Source organism: Takifugu flavidus, chromosome 14 (assembly GCF_003711565.1).
Source record: "Takifugu flavidus isolate HTHZ2018 chromosome 14, ASM371156v2, whole genome shotgun sequence".
Taxonomy (NCBI): Eukaryota; Metazoa; Chordata; class Actinopteri; order Tetraodontiformes; family Tetraodontidae; genus Takifugu; species Takifugu flavidus.
In genome coordinates this window covers 10,782,790-10,795,468 of record NC_079533.1, presented here as the reverse complement: position 1 = coordinate 10,795,468, position 12,679 = coordinate 10,782,790, and the positions used below count along the sequence as shown (strand labels likewise).

General features: G+C 43.5%; 2 protein-coding genes across 4 annotated transcripts; both read left to right on the top strand.

Annotated features, from left to right (window-relative positions):
* The first annotated feature begins 1,695 nt into the window (after window positions 1-1,695).
* Window positions 1,696-8,631, top strand: si:dkey-273o13.3 (filaggrin-2). Of its 3 annotated transcripts, XM_057054418.1 has the most exons (9): window positions 1,696-1,758; window positions 1,882-2,111; window positions 2,554-4,524; window positions 4,561-5,683; window positions 6,063-6,091; window positions 6,460-6,621; window positions 6,726-6,792; window positions 6,867-6,971; window positions 7,165-8,631. In XM_057054418.1, the coding sequence occupies exons 2-9, from the start codon at window positions 1,963-1,965 to the stop codon at window positions 7,963-7,965; spliced, it is 4,407 nt and encodes a 1,468-aa protein (XP_056910398.1). In that variant the 5' UTR covers window positions 1,696-1,758; window positions 1,882-1,962; the 3' UTR covers window positions 7,966-8,631. The 3 variants fall into 3 exon arrangements, with proteins under 3 accessions (XP_056910398.1, XP_056910399.1, XP_056910397.1); XM_057054419.1 differs by having other exon boundaries at window positions 2,554-5,683; window positions 7,258-8,631; XM_057054417.1 differs by having other exon boundaries at window positions 2,554-5,683.
* Window positions 8,632-9,067: 436 nt separating this feature from the next.
* rom1a (retinal outer segment membrane protein 1a) lies at window positions 9,068-12,570 on the top strand. The gene is made up of 5 exons (XM_057054480.1): window positions 9,068-9,224; window positions 9,444-9,677; window positions 10,666-11,096; window positions 11,371-11,617; window positions 11,761-12,570. Exons 2-5 carry the CDS (start codon window positions 9,528-9,530, stop codon window positions 11,980-11,982), a joined length of 1,050 nt encoding a protein of 349 aa, XP_056910460.1. The 5' UTR covers window positions 9,068-9,224; window positions 9,444-9,527; the 3' UTR covers window positions 11,983-12,570.
* Window positions 12,571-12,679: the final 109 nt, after the last annotated feature.

Genomic DNA, 12,679 nt, shown 5'->3' with positions numbered 1-12,679 from the left:
GGGGGGGGGGGGGGGGGGGGGGGGGGGGGAATCTTTTGCTGGCAGAAAAATAATTGAACTGTAAATTATGTGGAGATCTAAAATAATGCCTGAATTGATAACAATTCTTGAACAGATTTGAAGGCATTTTGCTTCTCTTTGTAGAGAAGCTCAGAACTGGAATCAGATGTAACCAACTCATACAGTAGTGCTTTATGGACAAATCTAAAACTGAGTGCTTTGCTTTTAGATTTGCAACACTGTATGTACATTCTGTTGGTGTTTGTTGATTGCTTATTAAATGGGAATATTAACAGGTGTCATTATTATTACGTTTAAACCAGTTGAATTTTTGACTTGACAAATAACACAACGGCTTTAGTTCTTTTGGGAATGGCATCGATCCTTAAACTGAAAATGTTCTTTTATGACATCGAGGATGAAGCCTTATGAAGAAACTAAATGGTTCTTAGTCATTTCTCCATTGACCTTTGGCTCCCCCTAGTGGAGCATCAAGCTACCTGACAATCTGGGTCTTTGGAATTAACAGACTTTTCATTATAAATCAGTAGTTAATAAGACCCTCAGTTTCAAAGCCAGTGATCATTATAAGGAAACTCAAACTACTTTTTAAAATAAAACAAATTCCTTCAGTTTGTCTTTATTTGGTTTGAAATCGTAAAAGCCACCATTTGTTTTTTCTTTATTAGATAAAAGTTCTTGACAGATGGGATTTAAAATCTCACAATTTCAGGGGTTAATAGCATGTTTTGACCTTGAATGATCCTAATCACCCTGCTGTGATATCTGGAGATAAACATTAGGGGGCAAAAATCTGCTGTTAACTGTTGTCTGCTAATGTGCATTTACAATTCATCTGTTTATCAATGTTCAATAAAAGCCAAACCTTTGCACATTTCAAAGGTTTTCAGTAAACAATTCCAGTAACAATACAACAGTTAGTGGTGACAGTGAAACCTTGCGTGATGCAACTTTGTCATTAAGTGTCATGTGAATCAACACGTGCCCGTATGTGCTGCCTCATCTATCTTTCCATTGCATTTGCCAAACTGTCACTGCAGGGTTGTTGCACCATTGATTGTTATTGGATCTGGAACACATTACATCGATTTAGGGAATGCTGCCAGCAGCAATGACGTCACGTGTTACAGCATTGTTAGTATGAAAGACCAGAAAGACCAACAGCAGCTCTTATATAGTCTGACAATATATTCTAATGATCCCAGATGATAGATTTAATCATTAAACTATTATTCATATGAGGTTATCCAGTGCTGTGAGGGCAATTTATGATCAGTAAATTAACGCTGTGTAATTAAAGTGGTCTGAATTCATGTAAGTGAACAGTGACTTGATAATGAACCACTGAATTCATCTACATTAAAGTAAAGTAAATTACAGTTTTACAAAGGGGGAAAAAAAGAGATTTAGGTTTACAGTTGATGCCGCATCCACAGGAAACACTTCAGCAGCTCTTTACCAATAAGGTTATTCTGATCCTGTTTAATATGTTGAGTTAAATGTGCTTAAATTATCAACATATTTGCCAAAATATCACAGTCCAGTACAACTCACACCACTCGGTCTTTACATCTGCGTGCTGTGTTCTACGTGACCTCGGGGCCTCTCTGTGATTGGGTGGGACAGCAGTATATATTGATGTGTTGGTGAGTTTCAGCATCTGCTTCACAGTCCAGTCAGAAGGTGAATCACAGATGCCGCAATCCAGCGCAACTGGTTAAATGGGCATTGCTGTTGGTGAGTGCCGAGCTTGAAATGTAAACTTTTTATGTGTTATTTATAGCAGCATTTGTAACAGTGATCTTACTTGTGCAGTTCACAATGGTATTTTAAGAACTTTTTGTGTTCCCTCGTTACCAGTTCTCTGTGGGCGACTCCCAGTCTGCAGCAACACTTGCCGGGAAGCTTGTCCAGACCTCCAGAGGAGTCAAAAAGCAGCAAATGTGTGACCAGCAGCTGAAGGAACACAGCCACGGGAGGATCGCTGACCCAAGACTGCAACAAATGAAGCAGCATCACCAAAATCCAGGCCACCATCGGCACCGTGACCAACGGATACGGCACAATTCAGACGGCAGCGAAAGTCACGAGTACGTTTACATGCTTGGAGTTTGTTTTTTATTGTATGTTTATACTTGGGCTCAGTTTTCATGTGACACTTAACTGTCTTCCTGCTTAAAATGGGAACTTTAAATAGTGTTAAACCTACATGGAAAGTTTTCCCAGGGGCTGAAAATACCACCGCATTACACACGCCAAAATGTCTATTTCTTTCTGTTTCTGTTAATCAGCTGGCTAACCCTGACCCTAGGACATACTCTCAATAACAGAATATCGTCAATATCACTTCATTCACGTTTAAAGTTATAATAGTGAGAAACACACAAGAACCAGAGATCTCATTTTTATCAGTTGATCAGGGATCAATGGCTTTTGACCCAGGACATTTGTGCATTAGGAATGGAATTTTCAAAAAAGTGATAAATCAAATAAAAAGGACCGTTATATCTGGCATGTTTTCTGTTTAAATAGCACAAACTCCACAGCAGATGACAGCATTTTCAGCGATCGTCCCGTTCATCAGCAGAAGTGTGAGGACGTTCATCATCGCGAACACTCTCATCATTACCAGCAAAGGCAAAACCACCGGCACGCTTCACGTGCAGAGACTTTATCCAGTTCCTCCACTGGTTCCTCCTCATCCTCTTCCTCAGTGTCCTCCTCCGCTTCCTCTTTCTCCTCCTCCTCTTCCTCCTCTTCTTCTAGCCTGTCATCTGACACCAGCAGCAACTATGTAGATCCATATTCAGTAAAGAAGTCAAGGCACTCACGGTCCTGCACGGACATCTCCAGGAAACACAAATACTCTGAAGAGGGGGATGACACAGCTCCCCTAATAGATCAAAATAGTTGTCCAAACAGGCTCCCAGACAAGGAGGACCAGAGGAAAGCTAAGTCTCATGGTGGTTCTCCTCAAGGTACTCTGAAAAACACAAAAAAGATAGCAAGAGGTTCTGGAAAAAATGGCAGCTTCCGCAAAGCTAAATCCATGGAGGCTCTGTCCAGACCGAAGGAGAGAGACTGGCCAACTGATGAAGATGAAAGTGGAGAAGAGAAGAAGAAGGGTGAAGCTGTGACAAATGTAATGAAGGAGAAAAAGAAGTTCTCAGCCTTTCTTAATGAGATTACCCGACAGGTGCTCAGCCCCATGAGGCTCACTACTCTCGGGGTTACCGATGCTCAAAGGGCCTCTGTGGGATCTACCAGATCAACCGGGAGAACGGAGAAGACCAGACAGCAGAAAGGTCTTCCAGCTTGCGCAGACTCAAGCGGCTCCAGCAAATATTCCCACGCTAGAAAGCAGTCCAGCAGGTGCTCCCACTCCACCCAACCATCCCATTCCCAATCCTTCCACCATGGCCATCGAACTGCAGACTCTTTCCATCACCAGGACAGAGGCTCTGCTGAGGAAGGCAGCATGAAGAGACGCCACTCGTGGTCTCAAAGTCTTCATCACCGTTCTCATTCGCCCTCTGTTGAACACCACTATCACCACCAGGATGATGATCATCACACTTTTGGTCATCATCATCACCACCACAGGGATCACCATAACACTGGCCATCGCACTAGGAGTAGACACCACAGTCCGAACTGTCACTACAGAGATCATCCCCATGCAACTCATCTTCACGATCCTTACCACAGAGACCATCATCATCACTACTGCACAGAAGGCCACCACAGTCCAGAGCATCGCCATTATCATGGAGACCACCACAGTCCAGGTCATGGTCACCATCATAGGGACCATAACATTCCAGGTCATTGTGGTCATCATGAAGAACATCATTGTTTAAATCGCTACCATCACCATGGAGACCAATACAGTTCAGGTCATCATCATCATGTTAAACATAAAGCCCATCACCGTTCAGACCATTGTGGGCATCATGAAGACCACCACAGTCCAGGCCATCATGGTCATCATAAAGACCACCAAGGACCAGGGCAGCATCATCATAAAGACCACCATCATGGACATCATGAAGACCACCACAGACAAGGTCATCATCATCACCACCAAGAAGACCATCACAATCCAGGCCATCATGGTCATCATGAAGACCAACATGATCAACATGATGACCAACATAGTCAAGGTCATTGTCATCAGAATAAAGACCACAACAATCTAGGCCATCATGAAGACCACCATAGCTCATGGCACCACAAAGACCACCACAGTCCAGGCAATCATCATCACCATGAAGACCATGGCCGGGGCCACCTGCATTATTATGAGGATGATCAAAGCTCAGTTCAAAGTCATCATCATCATCGGAACTATGGAGACCGACACGCTCAAGTTCACCATCGTCACCGTGAAGACAATATTTCAGGGCACCATGAAGACCACCACAGTATTGGCAACCGGCACCACCATGAAACTTCTGGTCATCATCATTCTCATCGTAGGGACCATCAGAGTTCAAGCGATCACCTTCACCACGAAGGCCACCATATTCCAAGCGATCATCACCATGAAGATGACCATAGTTCAGACCATCACCGTCCCCATGAAGAGAACCACAGTTCAGACTGTCAGTATCAACATGGAGATCAACACAAATTGGGCCATCAGCATCACCATGAAGACCATCTGAGTACAGACCATCAGCATCACCATAAAGAACGCTTCATCGCAGGCCATCAGCATCACCATGACGACCACCAAAATACAGTCCATCAACATCACCATGAAGACCGCCACCCTTCAGGCCATCATCACCACCATGAAGAACACCACAGCTCAGTCCATCAGCATCACCATGACGACCATCAGAGTACAGACCATCAACATCACCATGACGACCGCCACACTTCAGGCCATCATCATCACCATGACGACCACCAGAGTACAGGCCATCAACATCACCATGAAGACCGCCACAACTCAGGCCCTCGGCATCACCGTGACGACCGACAGAGTACAGGCCATCAACATCACCATGAAGACCACCACACCTCAGGCCATCATCATCACCATGACAACCACCAGAGTACAGGCCATCAACAACACCATGAAGACCACCACACTTCAGGCCATCAGCATCACCATGACAACCACCAGAGTACAGGCCATCAACAACACCATGAAGACCACCACACTTCAGGCCATCAGCATCACCATGGTGACCCCCAGAGTACAGGCCATCAACAACACCATGAAGAACACCAATGTACAGGCCATCAGCGTCACCATGAAGACTGCCAAATATCAAGCCACCAGCATCACCATGACAACCACTCCTGTATAAGCCATCAGCATTACCATGACGCCCACCAAAGTACAGTCCATCAGCATCACCATGACGACCACCACAACTCTCGACTTCCGCATCACCATGACAACCAAATTGAAGGCCATGGTCAGGACCACAGTCATCAGTATCAACCTGAAGATGACAACAGTCATAATAAGGGCCACCTTGACTCTGTGGCCCCTCAGCTTGTCTCCAGGAACAAGGCTGATGACCTTGCAGGGCTCCCTGCCGACAGTCAGCATTCACCTAGGAAGTTAGATTCGTCCAGGAATACAAGCAGCCCCCCGAGACTGGAGGAGGAACGAACAAGCTTTAGTGGCTCATCATTACATAAGGTATGACAGTTCTCTTGGAATTGACTCCAAACTCATTTATGGAACACCTTATTACAGTTTGTCTTTAAAGTGATTATTGGAAAGTCGATACTCGTCCCTGTTACGCATGCATGATGAACTGGTTGCGTAATGATGTTCCACTCATTTTCTTGCATATTGATTTGTGCAGCAGAGTTCATGTCACTGCCTGCGGTACATTAGATTAGTTATTACTGAACAATTGATTAGTTGTCTGGCACTCGTGGTAATCCAATTGACAGTCCCAAATTGATATTTTTTAGTGTTAGCCAAATGATCACCTCTTGTCAGTGTTTACATTAGTGTTCATGTACGCATAATATTCAATTCACCCTTTAAAATATTGTTTGTTTTGATACAGGAAAACACAGAAGAGCGGGGCACAACATTGTAAGTGTCCAATTTTAGTAAATATTGAGTACATACATTTTTAAAATTCTATAATTAATTTTAAAAATTTAGGTTAGTATAGCCCTTCTATATTGTGTAATCTATGTCTATTTAGTAATTTTAATATTTTATATAATTTAATTTCTTCTTTGTTGGGGTTTAACTGGGACCTGGGTACCAAATTTAGCTCTGGATGACGAAAAAGAATGCTTGAATCCTTTATTTTCTTCTAGTTTTTTTTAAAAACCCGAAATCCAAATGACAGTAGTCATGATTGAAAGAATCTTTACTTTTTACAATCCCATGAGGATTCCATAGTGAACCCTGACCTGCAGGTGAAACCAAGCGCTGTTTTATACCTGTGACAGGACGCTGCAGGAGCAGAATGTTGGTCTGCATCAGAGTCTGATGAAGACAGCGGTGAGGATGGAGTGTTTGGGAGAGGAGTTTGTCAGCAGCCAAAAGCTTCTGGAGGCAGAGCTTCAGAGGACGCGTTTGGAGCTCAGCAACCTGGCGGAACGATTCAAGAGGTATGTTTAAAAGGCTAATGGCATCTGAATACAGCAGAGTTTTGACTTTAGTGGGGGTTCGTATACAGTAACAGTCGTACACCACCCTGGTGTCTGTTCTTCAGGCTGCACGACAACTGCTCCACCACCCAACAGAACAACCACCTCCTCGAGCAGAAGCTCCATTCAGTGGTAAGATCGGAAACTTGGCTGCATTTGATGTGGAACTCCAGAGCTCTGGTAATGTCATGTGATCTATTTGCCAGACTCAGAGAATGGAGGGAGAACGCGAGCGGCTCAATCGGCGTATCTCGGCGCTAACGGGAAAGCTCGCTGATGCAAAGTTTTCCAGCCACGTGGAAGCATTTGATGTGAGATCTCTACTTACCTCTTTAAATTGATACAGAGCGATGGTTGAAAGATGTCTGAAGTCCTTTGTTTTATTTTTCTGTTAGTCGCAGTGACATGAACAGATGCACAGATACACATAAAATAGATCCAGTTTTATGATTCTACCCAACTTAGTCATTAATCTGATCAGTTTGTACACTCTACTTACTCTAGGTCACATCACTGCTGCACAACACTGATGACAATTTTCAGTCAGATGATGGCATTAACCGAATGGTTCTCCCCATGACTCCCCCTCCGGCTCAGTTCATGGACGGTGACGACTACGGAAAGGCCAACATCAGCCAGCAGGAGCAATCGCTGGGTTCAGTTCCAGAGGAAGAGGAATCTGACTGGTCAGAGATGGGAGAGGAGACCCCTCGCTTTATACTGTCAGGGTCAAACCGGCAACCGTGGAGATTCAGGGAAGGAGACCTGGACAAAGACAGCGAGTCAGGAGGCGATGAATTCATACGACCGCATTCCCCGCGCCCACACCAGATACCCCATCTCCAGTTCACCATCCACAATGAGAGCCTCTCCGATGACCTGACAGGAGAGGCCACCTACAGGATCACCACCAGTTCGAACCTCAGCTCCACCATACTCATCCGCTCAGCGAGCTTGGAGGACCTGCCCCTGGCACGCCATCACACGCAAAAGGAGCTGAGAGACGCCGAGGCCATGATCGACCTCCATCACCGAGGGGACAAATCCGACGAGGACTTAGACAGTGACATCATCCATCACTGGAGGGGAAGCGGTGAAATGAACACCGTCGGGCTGCCGACGGATGGCAGAATGTCGGACGCAGGAAGCGGCAGCATGGCGAGTCTGCAGTCAGCGGAGAGGATGCTCAGCCACTTCATACATGAGCCCCAGAACAAAGGAACCAGTCAGTGTGGGGCCGAGGTCCACGGCTGGACAGGAGGAATACCAGAGGAAGGGCTGAAAGACGACCGAACACAACTGTAAAAAGACCCCAGAGTATTGATATAGAACTGAAATGATCTAGAACCCAACTGTTTCATTGGTTCTGCCCCTGGCCTGATCATCCAGTCTGAGACGAGTTCACCTCACTAGTATTAGACTGGCAGCTTGTTTAGTTAACATTTTCCCTTTCCAAACTGAATTTGGCGCTTTCCTTAGTCTCTCAATTTAAAGAAAAAAAAAACCCCATGTATATCGTAACTAATATAATTATGTTGTATTGATTTCCATTTAGTTACCTAAACTTTTATTTGTAAGTACAGTATATGTATTTAAACAGGCTTTTCTGTAGTTTCTACCTTTTCCTGCTCTCATTTAATGTCCCTATATCTGTTACATACAGATAGACTTTTCCTGCCTTTTACTTTTACTCTTTTTTGGTTTCGTGCATGGAAATAAAGAAAATTCTTGGGTAGCAGTCATTATATGTTGTAGTTATTGAAAGGTTTTCTGCCTGTATTTGTTCTTTAACAGCAGTCTCAGCTTATTAATACTGTATTATTAATAACATTTAGTAGAGCTGTAGCCTTGAATTGCCTTTTAAATGGTGTAGTGTCTTATGATAGGTAAACATCACTCTCCTCTTGTTACAATGTTGAACTAAGCAAATTGTATCCCTGCTCTAATCTAATAAATAGCAACAAACTACAATTTCACTGTATTATTGTTGTCTTTTCCCAGTCAATATGTGTCACACAGGAGAAGTTCTGGAAGATCAAATGGGGTGACAAAGAAATCCTGTATGCTGTGTGTCTGAAACTCGGTTAACTATTGAAGCGGTTTGGGTTCTGACTCTGGTGACATGAGCTCCATCTCTGCTGTGAACCTGAGCTGACCTGGATGAGCAGAGCCGATATTCAATCATAGATCTGTTCCCAGACTTGTCAGCTAAATGAAAAATAAACAGACATACTATTTATTGCTTTCATGCATCCTGCTGATGTTTTCTTTTGAGCTTGTGTCACTCAGTTTATGCTCCATAACAGCATCATCCTCCTGTCAGGTTTAATTTGTTCAGTTATTTGTGAGTCTCCATTGAGCGATGGGTGCTGAGCAGACAATGGCCTGGATTTCACAAACCAGTAAGAGGATAGGTAGGCATTAGTGGTAAGACGCTCCTACAGCAGCATCCAGGTTTGCCAAATCCAGTGTGCCATATCCAGTGTGTGGCACACTGGATGTTACATACTGGTCAGAGGATATAACTGGACTTTTTTCCTTGCACTTTCTGAAGAGGCACAAAGGTAAAATCTGAGCGCACACACACGCATGCAAACACATGATTTTGCACTCTGAAGTTTATATCTTGAAGTACTCCAACATCAAATATGTTTGTTAGCAATGGACTTTTATGACCTATGTTAATTTTTGAAAAAAAAAAGAAAAGAATACACAACAACAAGCGTGGCAGTTTGGTTTATTTTTCAAAGTCACATTTGCGTTTTGTCACCTTCTACTTGCAGATAAAGCACAGCATCATCCCTCGTCGCCTCGTCCCTCTCCTTCCCCTATTCCCCCGGTAAGGCTCTGGTTACCTCGCTGCAGCCATGGTGGTGATGAAGATGAAGTTCCCCTTTCAGAAAAGGGTGAAGCTGGCTCAGGGACTGTGGCTGCTCTCCTGGGGTGCCACAGTGGCCGGAGCACTAACCTTTAGTCTGGGATGCATCCTGAAGACAGAGCTCCGCAGGAGGGCAGAGGTACCGTCCAAGTTGTTGTTGTTGCTGTTATTATTATTATTATTATTACTACTACGCAGATTGGCTCTTGTCTTTGAACACGATCACAGTAAATAAAATATATATTAAAACATCTGATTACAAATGGATACAATGAGGCGTAAATCTAATTTTTACTTATACTAGTGTTTAGTGTGCTTTATATTTATCTGCAAACTTTTTTGGGAGCATCATTGAGAGCTGATACGCTCAGTAATAAATCCTGGAAGCAAGACAGACAGACCTGTGACCCACTTTGCCTCCTGAATCATCATTTCATAAACGAGGCTCTGACGGTCTTAGTCTGTCTAATCGCTGCTTCATAAGGCTTTAATCGCTGCACTGGTTCACGAGCAAACCCACTGTTTTAGATTTACACTTTCTTTTGAATGTGTTTCATGAAAACAGGGAAATTGCATCACGTAATAATATTAATACAATACAAATAAAAGAAACCCTCAGAGCTCTGTTCTGTTCATCTTTCATGAATGGAGGGCAAAAAGGGGCACATAAAGGACACAAATAGTTGGTGTAAGCTAGATTTTTAGGAAATGTTTAGTGCTTCTAAAAAACTCTAAAATTATCCTTTGCATAATTGCTGTGGACGACATAAGGGCTGATGAATAAAAGATGGGTTCGTCCCGATTGTGCGATGCTGATGAATGATTTTGGATCCTGCTGGGAGAGGGCCGAGGCCGCCTGCTCTCGTCTCAGAAAGTGCAGCTGTAGTTGTTGGTGGTTTAGGGGCAGTTGTCTCATTAAACCTGCACTGCTAAATTATGAGGAAAGGGATCATAATGCAAGTCACAGCTACACATGCTTTAATATAAGCGTGTGTATATGAAAGCTGAATATTTTGAATCTTTTAGCCTACATCACTGTCGTGATTCTAATTGTTGGCTCCAACAGTGAAATAAAATCTGTGTAGTTAAAAGATGTTTTCTGAGATTATCATGTTGCTTCCTTGTAGGTGATGGATAACTCTGACATACACATTGTTCCCAACACTCTCATGATTGTCGGTGTGGCCTCTTTGGGCATCAACTACTTTGCGTCAAAGATCTGTCAGGATGCCCTGGATGCAGGCCGATTTCCTCGTTGGAAAACCTTCTTGAAGCCATATTTTGCCATCTCCTCCTTCTTCACTGTCCTCATGCTGCTGGCTGTCATTATGAGCTATGTGATGAAGGGCAGCCTGGAGTCTTCTCTGAAGGTGGGCCTGAGGAACGGCCTTCGCTTCTACAAGGACACAGACACCCCGGGCCGCTGCTTCCAGAAACAGAACATAGATCGCCTGCAGATGGAGTTTCAGTGCTGCGGAAACAGCGACTTCAAGGACTGGTTTGAGGTGCAGTGGATCAGCAATCGTTACCTCGACTTCAGCTCCAAGGAAGTGAAAGAGTAAGATCATGATTGTGGAGGTGAAACGTGATTGAATATGACTAAAGTTAGCGCATGGATGGTATTGACAAACCTGTACACATAGTTGTTTTTTTTAACTGAATCACCATCATTTGATTCAAGGCAAACATTTTCATGCTTCATGCTTTTACTTTGAAGGTAACACGATAACAGTAAATTGCACCACCCAATGCTGTTTTATCTGAGATGATATTACGTACACATCTGTTGCTTGCTAATAAACTCGAAACACAAATTTTCCTCTTTCCTGTAGCCGTGTAAAGAGCAACGTCGATGGCCGCTACCTGGTTGATGGCGTGCCATTCAGCTGCTGCAACCCCAGCTCCCCACGGCCATGCATCCAGTATCAAATCACCAACAACTCGGCTCACTACAACTATGAATACCAAACTGAGGAGCTCAACATTTACCTGCGAGGTTGCAGAGAAGCCCTGCTCAACTACTACATGGGCCTGATGAACACCATTGGGGGAGGAGTGCTGTCAGTTTTCCTTTTACAGGTATTCCTAAAGCAATTTGGGAATTCTTTTCACTATAAGAAGCTCTTAATTCGCTGTTTTAGAAGTGTACTTTATTTACTTCCATGTTGTCCTTTGGCGATGCCTTTTAATTGAAGTATTCTCCCGTTACACCTCTTTGACAGGGTTCCGTGCTGGTAAGCCTTCGCTTCCTGCAGACCTCCATGGAAGCAGTGGCAGGGAATGAGAACACAGAGATAGAAACAGAAGGCTATCTACTGGAGAAAGGAGTGAAAGAGACCATCAAGGAGTACACTGACCCCGTGCTGAAGTTCCTGCTGCTGAAAAACCAGGTGGAGGAGGATTCCTCCGGCCCTGCTCCAGCTGATGTTCCAGCCACTACCTAAAACACACATTATGTATACAGACACATGTAAATATATTTTTTTTGCACCAAGTGGTCAATTTATGACGGAATGCTTCGATTTGAAAAGAGAGCAAATTCCATGACACAAATTTAGGGGATACTTTTTTTTCTATAATCAGATGACAGAAAAAATGAATCCATACCATATTACTGTTCATAACCACCACACAATCTCATGCTCTTCCTGGGAGGTGATAGAATGGGAGGATTATGAGGTTGGATTAATTGATGTCAGTAATGCAGTGAAAGCCATCAAGTGTGTCCTCTCCCCTGACATCTTTGTAAAAGCTTTTAATCTCATTTATTAATACTCAACCTGCTGCCCTTGCAGTTATAGACACCTGTGTCAGGTGAATGTTGTCCAGCAACGCCAGGGCTTTGTTTGCTTGTCTTAATTCCGACAAAACATTAACATTTATTGTCAAAATCCACACTCCTTGGTCAGTTCACCTACCACACCCTCCATAATGTCAAATGTCTATCAGAAGAAACAAAGTGTAAAGTATGGGATCAATTGGTAATGTCAAAGAATATGTATAGATTTATTAAAGGTCCTTTTGAAAACAGATTGTTGAGTGTTTTTTTGTAGTAGAGCGCCCTCTTCTGACAGACGACCTAGATACGACTAATAATAGTAGTACGTAGTATCAATAATAATAATAATAATAATAATAATA